General features: G+C 38.7%; 1 protein-coding gene across 4 annotated transcripts in view; it reads right to left on the bottom strand.

The window, feature by feature from the left end:
• LOC122552613 (kinesin-like protein KIF13B) overlaps window positions 1-14381 on the bottom strand; it is a 174998-nt gene that overhangs the window by 43415 nt on the left and 117202 nt on the right. For all 4 annotated transcript variants that reach the window (XM_043695364.2, XM_043695366.2, XM_043695365.2 and 1 more), the window contains 5 exons: window positions 12925-13071; window positions 8425-8574; window positions 6042-6182; window positions 4864-5037; window positions 3517-3674 (listed from right to left, as the gene is read on the bottom strand). In XM_043695364.2, the coding sequence (XP_043551299.2) occupies window positions 3517-3674; window positions 4864-5037; window positions 6042-6182; window positions 8425-8574; window positions 12925-13071 (770 nt within the window). The remainder of the gene's footprint in view (window positions 1-3516; window positions 3675-4863; window positions 5038-6041; window positions 6183-8424; window positions 8575-12924; window positions 13072-14381) is intronic.

The raw sequence follows: 14381 nt of genomic DNA, 5'->3' as shown, positions 1-14381 counted from the left end.
TTCTAATGTAAATTTTGCCCAGGTATCAGCCCAGGAAGGGTGCAGTAGATACTACAGCAGACAGTTAAAAAATAGAAGGTGACAATTTGAGTGAAAGAATTGAAAGTGACTCATCAGGACTATCAACTGAATTTGGCAACAATAAACTTGTTTGAGTTTGGAAAATCTATTATTCTTCAGGGAAGTCAATCTGATATCCTTACAGAGTCTGATCATTTGAGACTCCGGGTCCATAACAATGTGGTTGACTTATCTCTGAAATGACTTAGCGAGCCATGCGATTGCAATGAATAACTACAAAATCTGAACAAAGGAATGAAACTGCACAAACCACCTGGGATTGGAAACTACAATGTTAGACACAGCCCATCAATCCCGCAAAATCATCATTACCAATACGCAGAGAGTTGTGTCAAAATTGGGACAGCTGTCCCTTGGACTTGTCAAACAACAGCCCAACTGTTATATTTACAGAATCATACTACACAGCTATTATCCCAAACACCACCATCACCATTTCTGACTATGTCCTGTTCCACTTGCAGGACAAGATCCACCCAGATATGTTAGCACAGTGGTATTCAATCAGGGAGGAGTTATCCTGGTATACTCAACATTTATTCCAGACCCTCCCAAACTCTCTCAGTAGCAGGTCAAACATATGCTAAATGGGACCAACTTCAAACATATCTAACAACCAAAATCTGGATATCTAGAATTAATTAGTATCATCAAGCCAGGAGACCAACTCTAGCTTGATGAAAAGTGCAGGGGGATGTGCCTGGAGCAGCACCAAGCATCCACAAAAATAAGGCACCCGGTGAAGCTGCATGACATGACTACTTGCATGTTAAGCAGTGGGCATCACATGACTACTTGCATGTTAAGTAGCGGAAGCAGCATGCAACAGGCAGGGCTAGCAATCCCACGAGCAACGGATCAGAGCTAAACAATGTGGTCCTGCTAAGTCCAATCAGGAATTGTGGTGGACAGTTCAGCAAATAACTAGAGGCAGCGTCCCACAAATACTTCATCCCCAAAGATGGAGGAACAAAGCACGTTAGTGCAAAAGCCAAGGCTCAAGCATTTGTATCTATCTTCAGCCAAAGGTGGCAATCTCTGTATTCCCCACAGATCCCCAGCATCACAGATGTCAGTCTTCAACTTATTCTGTTCGCTCCACATGATATCAAGAAACCGCTGAAGACACCAAATCCTGCAAAAGTCTGGGCCTGACAACATTCCAGCAACAGCACTGAAGGTGTGCTCCAGAATTAACTGTATCCTGGATAAGTTGTTCCAGTACAGTTACAATACTGACATCTATCCAGCAATGTGGAAAATTACATAGTTAAGTCCTGTCCACATTGTCCTGTGCAATGGTTCTAGCATTCTACTCTTGATCATCAATAAAGTGATAGAAAGGTTCATTTGTCAGTGTTACCATATGGCATTTACAAAGGAATGAACTGAACATAGTAGCTTGGGATGCCCCAGGGCCACTCAGTTCCTGACCTCATTACAGCCTTGGTCCAAACAGGGACATAAGAACTGACCTAGTGAAGAGGTGAAAGTAATAAGCCTTTGACATTGAGGTTGCAGAAAGGATACCTGAGCAAAACTCAATTCAAATGAAATCAGAGGGAAAACTCTCTGCTATTTGGAGTCATACCGAGCAAAATTAAAATGGTTCTGGTTACTGGAGGCCAATCATCTCAGCCCAAAGGTACCTCTGCAGGTGTTCCTCAAGGTAGTTTCCTCGGTCCAATAATCTTCAGCTGCTTCAACAGTGATCTTCCCTCCATCAGAAGATCAGAATGGAGTGTTCTCTCATTGCACAACATCCCATACACCTGGACAACCTGGACATTATCCACTGAGCTGTTACGTGGCAAGTACATGCACCACACAAGTATCAGGCACTGATCATTTCCAATAAAGAAGAATATAACTATCCTCTTGAAACTCAACAGCATTACCATCACTGAAATTCACATTTTCAAAATCCTGAGTGTTACCATCCATCAGACAAGTCACATAGATATTGTAGCTACAAGAGCAGGTCAAAGGTTAGGAATTCTGCTGCAGTGCATGTCCACCATCTACAAGACAGAAGTTAGGAATGTCATAGAATGCTCTCCACTTGCCTGGATGAGTCCAGCTCCACTAACACTCAAGCTCAAAATAGTCTGTCCTTGACGCAGACCTCGATCCAAAACTTTCGACATTCACTCCCTTCACACTAATACAAATTGCTGTCAATGTGTGCCATCTACTCTATGCATAGCACTAATTCTTCAAGGCCTCTCTGACCACAGGTTCCACATCCATGATCTCTAAAAGGACAAGAGCAGCAGATGCCTTGGGTCATCAACACCTCCAAGTCACATAAGCACTAATTCTTCAAGGCCTCTCTGACCACAGGTTCCACATCCATGATCTCTAAAAGGACAAGAGCAGCAGATGCCTTGGGTCATCAACACCTCCAAGTCACATAAGATCTTGGGTTGCTACATCAAAATTATGGAACTCCCTGCCCAGCAGCAATCTGGAAGTCGCCACATGCTGAGCACTACAGAGCCTCAAGAAAGCAGCTCACCAAGATCTTCTCCAGAAGAACGGGCAATGAATGCTGGCTTTACCACTAATGCTTTTAAAAGGTTTGTTCTGTTCAAAATATGTATAGTTGGATGGGGGAAGGCCTTGTTGATTACTGTAAAATTGAAATGAAATTTTTGAAAAATATAATTCCATAATTATTTGGTGGAATATGGCACATAGAAAATTGAAATTGCTATTGGTTTGAATAACAATAGTTGAATAACGAGACTAACCCAACTAAAATAAGAAACGATGAGGATAGCGCCTAATCATGACAGAGAAAGGGGTAGGCGATGGCCAAGTGGTATTATCGCTTGACTATTAATTCAGAAACCCAGAATAATGTTCTAGGGACCTGGGCTCGAATCCCGTCACGGCAGATGATGGAATTTGAATGCAATTTAAAAAAATCTGGAATTAAGAGTCGACCGATGACCATTGTCAATTGTGGGAAAAACCCATCTGGTTCACTAATGTCTCAGAGGGAAGGGAATCTGCCATCCTTACCTGGTCTGGCCTACATGTGACTCCAGAGCCACAGCAGAGTGGTTGACTCTCAACTGTCCTCTGAAATGGCCTAGTAAGCCATTCAGTTGTATCAATTGCTAGAAAGTCACAAAGAAACAAACCCAAAGCAAGTGGACTGCAGCGATTCAAGAAGGCAGTTCACCACCACCTTCTCGAGGGCAAATAGGGACAGGCTATCAATGCTGGCCAACCATGTCCCACAAATGGATAAATAAAAGGTCAGAGCAAAGTCAGAGAGACATCAATAGAAAGGTTGGAGGTAACTATCAGAGCAGTGAGATGTTACTTTAAAATTTAATTCAGTCTCAATAACACAGCTTTCACTACTACATAAGCTAGAAGGGTAACGATCTAACAGAAATCAACACTCAGTATCAGAATAATCACCTATCCCGTAGCGATCGGGTTTTGGCTTGTATTATTCCCAGGTCCCATATGGAGGGATTTTTCCGAGAGTCACGTGATTTATGACCATAAACTTGAAATGCCAGTGCTCCTTCTGAGAGATATTCCAACAGATCTTCAGAAAGGATGAGTGAGAATTCCTGAAAAAAAATCAACTAGATGTGGTTATACATTAACTTCAAATCAATATGCCAACATCCAACATGCAGAAATTACTCAAGAATACATTTCCAGAGTATAAATATTTAACACAAATATTTATACTCCAGAAAATGTATCCCTGAGTAATTCTGTGTTGGACACTGGAATATATTGGTTCATAAATATTTATGGTTTACATCTAGGAGTATGTTTTGAATGCTGAAATAATGAGACAAAAATAAAACCAGAAATGCCGGAAACAGAAATTTAAAAAACACAGAAATTCATACATTGATATGCAATTGTTTCGTGAAGATTTACACCAAAAAATCAATTTATTTATTGTTGGAGAAGGAGACATGTTACCTAAGCTTGTCATTTTGCACCCACTTGCACAAACGTAAGAATGCCAAATTAAACATATTCCTTATATACGGCTTGAGCATGTACCTTTAATGGTTTATAATAGACAGAATGCAATTGTACTGAATAAGCCCACATTTGCAAAACCCAGAACCATGAGATTTGATTCTGCAACTGGGCAGCAGCTGCTCCACAATCGAGAGTGTGTTAATAGCTACACTAACAAGAAATTTAAAATAATTAGTCAATATTTTAATATGGTTCATTTATGCTTTTTGGAAGTGAGATGCATTCATATGTAGGAACACATTCTGTGCAAACAAAAAGAATATTCAGGCCTTTGGTCTTATAGACTGACCCTACTATTCCTTGTTGTTTCACTCTGTGCAATGCTGGAGTTAAGCAGAGCCTAATTTTGAGAGGTAGCCTGTTTGCATTTCCCCTGATGACAATGTTCTGCAACATGTCTCCCTAACGAGCAACGGCATTTTCACCAGCTATTCACTGACCTGCTATGCAATTCTAGCATTCTAAACTGACATCAAAATGAAGACCAATTGCTTCTGACACTATATGCCCTCAATTAACCAAGCTCTGGCACAACAGTACATACCATCATTAAAAATTACTGAGTACTTTAGTCTCCCCATTCCAACTCTGCAGGCTTCTAGAAAAAATGCCTAAACATTTGCGGATTTTCAGACTCCCAAGCAATATGACATTTGATTCAATATGAAATCTCTTCAACAAAATCAAGCCAAATACCTGAGCAAATTAGAAGGTGCAACAGAAAGTCAGCAGAAGTTTCAAGATTTATTCCCTTACCTTACAGTGATCAAAAACAACCATGCATTCTGGATCCTTGCCAGGTGGGGTTAAGGAGGAAGGATCCACCTCTGGTGCAACAATGATCGGTTCAGTCTGATCCCAGAAGGTATATTGGCAGAAAACAAAGTTTGACAGGTGTCGAGGCAGCCCTGTCGCTTGAAGAATTTTTATCTAAGTGTGGTGGGGAATGACAGGGAAGGGGGTGAGGGAGGGAGGGAGGGAGGAAGGGGGTGAGGGAGGGAGGAGGGAGGTGAGGGAGGGAGGGAGGGAGAGTTTTATACATGTTAAATTTCACCGGGATACTCATTTAGCGTACGCGGTACAATACAGAGATCTTACAAAATCACCAATGATTTTTAAAAAATCAGTGGGAGAGATTTAAACAGGTGACCAGTAGCATGGCTTTTAAAGACCCTTATATCAAGGAATTATTCAACTCAGTGATCAAAATGTGGGATGCAGGACTTATGCAGAAAGGACAAAACAATTTGTAACAGTTGTAGAAACCACTGCTGAAATTGTTGGAAGACAGAATGCAGGAGGGAAAGGAATCTCTCAGGAAAAATCATATTTAGCCGAATTCCAATCCTAGATTTCAGTTACCATATCACATCTTTGTGAAATTCAATAACAGAATATTAAAATAAACTAATTAAGTAAACTGTTTTCACAGGCAGTTACTTACTGCATATTCAATCCTTATAGTTGTGAATGTCACTTGCACAAGTTCTGCTTTTTCCCAAGAAAACAGTGAAATTACTTTACCGCATAATTTACAGATGATACAAACTGCTAAATGGATTACATAGCTTTTTTCAACTGGAGTCAGATAGCCCAATTGGCTGAATGGCGATGCAGTGTGATGTCAACTGCGTGGGTTCAATCCCCATACTGGCAAAGGTCACCATGAAGGTCTCACCTTCTCAACCTCATGCCTTGCCAGAGACATGGTGACCTCAGATTAATCTCATCACCAGTTCTCTTTCTCTCTAATGAGCACGCAATCCAAATGGTCCTCTGGGACTAAGACAATTTTACCATACTTACTCTTCATTTCTATGACAAAGCAATAACCAATTCTGGACTACTGCATATGTAGTACTGTTTTCAGCCAATTTCCAGACAACAAATTCCCTCTTATGCACAGTGTTGCAGCGAACTGGAGTCACACTTACTCTACAGACTATTTTGCGCACTGTTTCTCTCTCCTGCATGTCACTTTCATTTGGACTGTCCAAAGTATCGTCCCCACCAGCAATTCGATCACTAAGATCCCCGCTTGTTCGCATCACTTCCACATGCAGGCGGCCCGCCACCTAAAAATTGGACAAATAATGCAACTCATACCAGCTGATGACAAATTTTGATGCTCAAAATTACCTAATATGTATATTACATTTGAATTGAGGGTTCAATCACAAATCCAAACTTTAGGGAAATCTTCCTTGTATGCCTAAAAGAAGAGGGTGGAATTATGACTCGTACGGTCTGGTGAACCACACAGCTTCATCAAAAGGCAACAATGGTAATAACTTATTTAGATTCCATTGTTATGAAAACACTGCCATTCTTGCCACAGAGAATAGTTAAATGAGTTATCACCTAATTACATTTCGTGGCATTGTTTGGCAGTGTTCCTTTCATCCCATCACAGATTTAAGCAAAGGTTGGTGTATTCAGTACACAGTCAACTATGCCCCATAGCTCTGAACAGCAGAGCTTGTTTGTAGAACAATGAAGCTAGGTCAAACATGTAGACACATTGCAACACTGATTTTAGGGCCATCTACATTCATAATTATTTTTCCCTCATGATACCAGCATTATTATATCTGATTCACTTATGCAGATACTAGTTAGCTGTCTGACAGAAAAGACTCTCAAGATAGTTTATGTAATTCAGTTCACAAAGCTAGAAATCATCTAGGAATGAAGTCATTTGACTTTAGGCTAAATCCTTCACAGTTACAACTTGAATTTATTTAAGATCTTTATCGCAATACATTTTCAAGGCATTTTCACAAAACATTATAAAACAAAATGACACTGAGCGATACAATGGTTAGGCTATTGACCAAATATTTGATCATGAGAGTTAGGTTTCAATGAGTGGCCTAAAGGATGAAAATGAAGCTGGAGAGATGCAGAGAAGGCTTCTAGGAATTTAAGTCATAGGTAACTAAAGCTACAACTACCAATGGTGCGAGTGATTAAAATCAGAGATGCTCAAGAAACCAGAATTAGATGAGCACAGATATTTGAGGGTTGTGGTGCTGGAGGAAAACACAGAGAAAGAGTAAAGCAAGGAGGGATGCAAAAACAACGGTAAGAATTTTAAAACTGAAGTGTTGTTTGATCAAGAGCCAAAACAGGTCATTGGGGTTAATGGGAGATTGGAACTTGATTTGAGTTATGACATGAGCAGCAGTATGTTCTTCAAATTTGAAGTTGGAAAAATGTGGAACAGCAGACATGAGAAGTCTTAGTGATGGTACAAATATGTGGTTTAGAACCTCATCTTAGGCTCAAACATGACAGAAGTTGCAAACGTTTTTCGGATGGATGGATTTTGGAGTGGAAGCCAAAAATAGCAACTCAATCTTCCTAATACTTAATTCAGCTAAACATGGATCAACTAAATAGTTACTTTAAAAACACATTTAAAGTTCAAAGCAGGATTGCATTTAATTCCCACATAATTCTGGGCAGGCCTATAGATACAAAATAAAAACCTAAAATGCTGAAAAAGTAAAACTTTAATTAAAATTGCAAATGGGAGATCACACAATCTGAATGGGAAATACAGTTACCATGGAAAATAGGAATAGTCCAATCAGCCCTTCAAGTTTGCTCTAACATTCAATGTGATCATAGCTGATCATCCCACTCAGTACTCTGTTCCCACTTTCTCCCCATCTCCGAGACCCCCTCAGCCCTAAAAACAATATCCGACCCCTTGTTGAACTTATTCAATAGTTTGGCCTCAACCACTTTGTCAGTGAATTCCACAGGCTTTTGGATAGCAACCCACAATCTGGCAAAGCACCTCTGTGTGAAATGCAAGCTGAAGTGTTCAAATCCCAGTACACATTGTGTGCACTGTCGACACTTTTTAAACTTAATTCTGTGGATTTTAAAATTGCTCCATTCTGCAAAACATCAACTTGGTATGAGGAAAGATTGTTGTGAAGTGAAAACGTCAGAAATCAGAGCAGATACTGAAGGTATAAGGTCATCCTGAGGCACTCCCTTTCAAAAACGTTCTGACTATCAATAGAGCTGCATCAGAGTGAATTTAGTAGCTAATGTTGATGTTTGCTTGGATGTGAATTTGTATCTCCATAGCAATTATGATGCAGGAAACAGCAACCCAAGAGCTTTACAATACACAATTATCATCTTATCAAGTGGGTAATTCCCTTGCATATTATTTGAGAATTTAAGGTTTTCAGAGGTTGGAGTTAACATCAATATCTCAGAGGTGGAAGGATAACATTCAACATTTTCTAACTGCAGCCTTTCAACATTACCAGCGAAGTACAGTGGACTATCACATACCTCTCCCTTCTGGTTAATGATGGGTACTGCATACTGCAATTTAACATCGTAAAAGAGCAATTCCAAAAATACATTTGCAACCCCAATAAGACTATGATTTTCTTGTTCGTCAAAGAACGGGTCAGCTCGCTTGAAATAGGATCTCATCATCTGCAAAAGAAAGATCATCATTCAACCAACAGCCTGCAAATGCATGGAATCCATACAAACAAAGTGTCAGAATATGCTCAGGTATCTTCAATAAATTCAGAATCACTGAGGCAATTCATGAATAACTAAAACGAAGGAAAACAGGAAATGTTTAAAGTTGAAATAAAACTGAAAATGCCTAAAATATGCAAGTTCATCAGCATATTAACATCGCATGAGAAACTCTGTCTGAACATTCACTCCATTCAACACTTATCGTCATCAGCTGTCCTCAGTTGGAAGAGGATGTCATCTCAGAGTTGAGTTTCTGCCATGGGTTGCCATGTGATGGGATAGGCCAATTCTTGACCAATAGATCTTTGAACATGAGCAGTTGAATATTCAAGGAGGCAGGAGGATTTGGAGTGCAGGATTTTCTTCCTATTCTTTCAGTATCAGTTCATGTTATTTTTAATATATTGAAACAATCTTCCAAATAAAATTCAATGCCATTTGTTAGACCTCAGACTATCACTAAAGTCTAGCTTACAACTAGCTGTTTCAGAACTAAAGTTTGTTTCCAATTTAAAACCAAAGTACAGAGAGTTGGGTCAAATGGTTGACTTGCATGTAGTTACAGCCTTTATAAGCTGATAGAAGATAAAGTGGCAATTCAAAAACTGACAGTTAAATGTGAAGTACCAAAGCAGATTATATCTGGAGGCAAACAGATGACAGATTTGGCATGCGGTAGGTAAACTTGATTTGAAAGGAAGATATTTTACAATCTTATTTTCTTATCTAAAAGCAACTTCATCCCAAGTTGCTCACCTGTATCTCAAGTGAACATTTTGAAAGCACCACTGACAGAATTCAGGGTATATGCACATATCAGCCTAATGTTAGTGGTCCACTATAGGAAGAACATTTTAATTTTGTTTGGCTCAACTGATGACACACACATTTCTAAATGAAGTAGTTTTAAGTTCCAATATCAAACTGAGCAAACAAGCATCAATGGGTGCTCTCCATGTCGCAAGATTCATGTATTACTAAAAAGAATGCTCCATTGCAAAAGGCAACATTTGGATTAAGCACTAGAGTAATTTGGTATTGTTAATAAATTTGATTTAGAATGAAAATATCATAGGTTTTATTTTATTAACATGGGTGGTTAAAATGGAGTCTATTTGATTTTAAATTAAAAATCCTCACACAGATCATTAAAATCCATGAACTGCTGACAACCTTTTAAGACTAGTAGTCAATTACTCTTTAGAGATAGAATTCTGCAAGGCTGTTCCTCTGAAAGGACTGGTACATATTAGTTAAATTAGATCAAGTAGATGCACTAATTTCTTTCATTCCTTTATGAGATATGGGTGCTACTGGTTAGGCCATCATTCACTGCCCATCCCTAAATTCATTGGAGGAAGTTTAGTAATGCAACTTTCATTCTGAACAATGGCACACTGTAGAACCCTTGTATAAACGGCATCATGTACTCATTTAGGCGTCTGTAACAAAATGTATGTTTAAAAATAATAAAGGATAATCAAACAGGAGAGGTGGGAGAGAGTGGCTGGTGGTGTGTGATGTCCTACCAAAAATTGAAAATAACTGGATAAACCATTAATTGCAGCCTTCTTCCGTGTCTTGAGCAATTTTTCTTCAAGGATCATCACCAAAAACAGATTTATTGATATCGCACTAGAGTTGAGAAATTTTGTAACAAATAAACTGATTGCCACATTTGTTTGGGTAATGATCACTGCAATTTCAAAGAAATTTGTTACACATGAAACATTTAGGATATTTCTGAGAGGCATGACAAGGTTCAATATGAGTCATGTACTTTGTTCAACAATAAGTATTTCAGCCACAAGAGGGAGGATAACAGGCCCCAGGGGTTAAATGGCTCCTGCCTAAGTTCCTAAGAAAGTTTTGCAAAGTTATAGGCATAAATGCCCAACTACAATTGCAATCCTGTACAAATTAGAAACAAAATATCATAATTCCAATTCATTATGTAGCTCACAGTAATTCATATCAAGTTCCGGGCCTTAACACAGACCTAAACACTTCAGAGGGATAACTGCCCAGGGACCAAAACTATCTCAGTGCTTAAAACTTGATTTATGTTAAAACATGGAGGCAGAATTCAGATAAGACTTTGCCACATATGAACATCTTCCTATTAATATAGCATTATTGCTTAAGGATACTTCTAAGCAATTAAACAGACTTATTAAATTAAACTTATGAAACTACTGCAAGAATGCAGTTAAAAAACTGCCCTTAGAATGCTCACAATGTGTAAGAGGTGCTAGCAGAATAACTTAATTGTATGGCACAGCATGAGAAATTCAGAGAATGAACAGTTAAAATCCTGTCATGGAAAGCTATAAACTGAATTCAATGCAGTACTTTGTAAGCTAGCACTTGGAAAAAGGTGTTGATATGCACTAAGAACACAACTGGTTCTCTATTTATCTACATGGAAGAGAACTTGTCATTCCTACTGGTGCCCATTGAACTCCATTTTCACAATATGCATTTGATTATTTATGTCCTAAGGTGGTAAATCATGCCTTATAAATGTTATTCGATATACTTTTTAAAATGAAATTTCCCACTTTTCCTAGTCTGTTATTTGATCTTTCAATGCTACAGATCATCACCAGCGAATGATGAGGAAGGTACCTGACACATGAACTGACTTTTCAGGGTTATACCTGAAATAAGAGCATTCCACATGTGATATCATTTTATAACATGACAACACAGGAACAGCCGAACCAAACCAGCGTTTCTACCTCAGTATTCACAACACAGTAAAATTAAACCAAGACCCCAAATAGTCAATTCAAATGGTTCCTAACCAGACTATTGAATAACCAATCTTAAACTTTTTTTTTAAATAGTCGTCAGAGTTGTACAGCCCTTCAGTCCAACCCATCCATACCGACCAGCGATCCTAAATTAATCTAGTCCAATTTGCTAGCACTTGGCTCATGTCCCTCCAAACCCTTCCTATTCATGTACCCATCCAGATGCCATTTAAATGCTGTAATTGTACCAGCCTTCACCACTTCCTCTGGCCAATCATTTGATACACGCACCAGCCATCAGTTTTGTATCTTAAACAAGGGCCTGAGGAAGGGCCTGTGCCCTAAACGTCGAATCTCCTGTTCCCTGGATGCTGCCTGACCTGCTGTGCTGTTCCAGCAATAAAGTTTCAACTTTGATCTCCAGCATCTGCAGACCTCACTTTCTCCATCTTAAACAAGAGACTTAACTTTTCAATCACACAATAACTTCAGCAAAGAGAAAATTAAACACAGTAAGCTGATTAACATCTGTGCTTAAAACCCACAGCATTTTTTTCAGGCCCCATTTGCACAAAAGACAAACCAACAAAAACAAACAAGCAAGCATAGTTATGGGTTAAATAAAAGAAAACAACATATCTAGACAAATAATTTAAATGGATTTCCTGAAGGCATTGTTTCAGACATAAATGTGGATCCCTTGGCTACTTTTCTAAAATATTGATTTAGGTCACTTCCTCGGTTAACCCTAGCAAAAGCAGCAATGCTTCCAACTCAACTCTCTACTCTTTAGGTTTCAGTAACGTGTCGAGGGTATCAGGCTAGGCAGGGAGCTTTCGGATCTTGACTGCTTTAGCAGCAGTCTGGATTTATTTCTCATAAAACATGGTTAAAAAAAAACTTGAATTCTGGTTCCACCCCAACTAATTGACACTTCCAAGGCCTCAATTCAAATATTGCCACCAACTTGAATATAGGGTCTCTTTCAGATTTGCTGGAACCATATCCAAGGTACTGACCTTGTAAATAGCAAACTTCTGTTATCGGTTTAAAACACAATGCTCTTCTTAGGAGGTCACTGCATCTGTTAGTACCTTTTTAAAATCGAGGCTCAGCCTGTAATTATTTTCCAGGTTTTGCCTCACAAACAAAGGAAAGCTTGGTTATTCTGCTTTTTCCCCTTTTAATACAATCTGTCCCAATGTCCACCAGTCATTTCCAGCCCCAAATTGTACAAGATTAAAAATAAACTGATGTAAATTCAGCAAGGGTTCTAACAACTCCTTTTATACAATGTCAACATCAAAAATCAAGTATACTTATCTGAAAATATACTTCCGGTACAGTTATTTCAAGGAGTAATGAATATATCATAGGATGACCAACATGACATCACAGAAGAGAACCAAACTTGCAAGCTCATGAAGATACAATATTTACATATGATAGAGTGCGTCAAGGAGGTATAGGAGCTCTTTCAGCATATTCCCACATTCCTAAAGTTTAACAACGTATTAAAAGGTGACATAAATCTACTTACAGGATTGTCCTCATCACAGTCTTTCCACTCCTGGTAAAGTTCACGCATATCAATTAATCGATTTTCCAGTTTCTCCAATGACCAGATCTGTTTGCCTTTACCTTTCCTTCGTACCTGAATGGCTGGTTCACTGAGAACGGAATCACGCTGTTGGAAACAAAAAATGTAAAAGCAGTGGCTTCCTACCCAAAATCCATCCAAAATATCCCAACAGACACACACAAGAACTTAGAGCTACACAAACAATTCAGAATCTATTTATTAAGATAAGATCTGTGCAGACCGGTAACTGAAATACTGGGGGAAGCACCAGAATAAGTGCTACAAGTGACTCTAAACCCTTCTGTGCAATGATTGCCAAAGACATGCTGAAATTCAGATCTAGGAAGATTCCAAGACTGAAATCTTGCCAACTTCGTGAGAGTGTAGGGGTAGAGCAACTGAGGGGGAGAGAAGGGAAAAAAAAGTAAGATACTTCTGCCTGGAACAAGATAACTACAAGATAGGTTGCTTGACAATCCACGGTCACCTTCTGTAAATTCAGTGATCATTTACATGAGCCAAATAAGTCTCACAGTGCCATGAAACACTGATTAATCTCATTCACCAATGGAATCTAGATCTGGTAAATTGAGGTTGGGATTTATCCCACATGATACATTTAAACAAGGCACAAGCAGAATACTAGCTGCAACCACAGTGGGCGAACAGAAACTGATGAGGCAAACTAATGTATGATGCAATGCATATTTAAGATAAAATGAGCTGTATTGCAGTTTCAATCTGCACGAAAATAACATCTACATTCATAATCACCCATTTTGAAAGCCTCCAGCAACAGTCAGATAAAATAAATAATTAATGTGGACTCTGTATCATGTTTTACTGATGAAATTATTTGTATCATATTAAATGAATAACTATAGTTTGAAGGACTCTTTAACATCATACCAAGTACAATATGCAAGTCAGATGATGGGCGGCACAATTTTGTGGATATAAAAAAATCTAAGGTGTCAGAAATATGCAGTACATTTGCCATCATCTGTGGTGAGAGAAATTAGTTAACATTTCAATTCTGATATGAGATATTAACTCTGCTTCTATTTCCAAAAATGCTTTCTGACCTGCTCAGTGTTCCTAGTAATTTGTGTTTATTACAAAGGAAATAGCGTATGATACAGTTTTCTGTGCTAAATAGTTGAAGTGAGTCAATAACTATTGTTGGAAGATCTAGAATTCAACGTTTCTGTTAAATGCATTTGTCTTCACAAATATAAATTGCACACTCATTTGTTCTCTCATGTCTTCAATGTTTAGGAAATTACTCGTTTGCATTGTTTACTGAATACACATTTAACAGCAGATGCCTTGCTGGGCCAACTGAAACTAACTATAGGATTGCTCCACCTTTCGTCAGCGATTACCTCATTCACAAGCAAGGAATGAAAGCAGAG

This window comes from Chiloscyllium plagiosum, unplaced genomic scaffold, assembly GCF_037043375.1.
Source record: "Chiloscyllium plagiosum isolate Xiang-an unplaced genomic scaffold, Cpla_swu_hap1 HiC_scaffold_10, whole genome shotgun sequence".
NCBI lineage: Eukaryota > Metazoa > Chordata > Chondrichthyes > Orectolobiformes > Hemiscylliidae > Chiloscyllium > Chiloscyllium plagiosum.
Note: the sequence above shows the minus strand (reverse complement) of the source record. Positions and strands in the feature narration are given on the sequence as shown.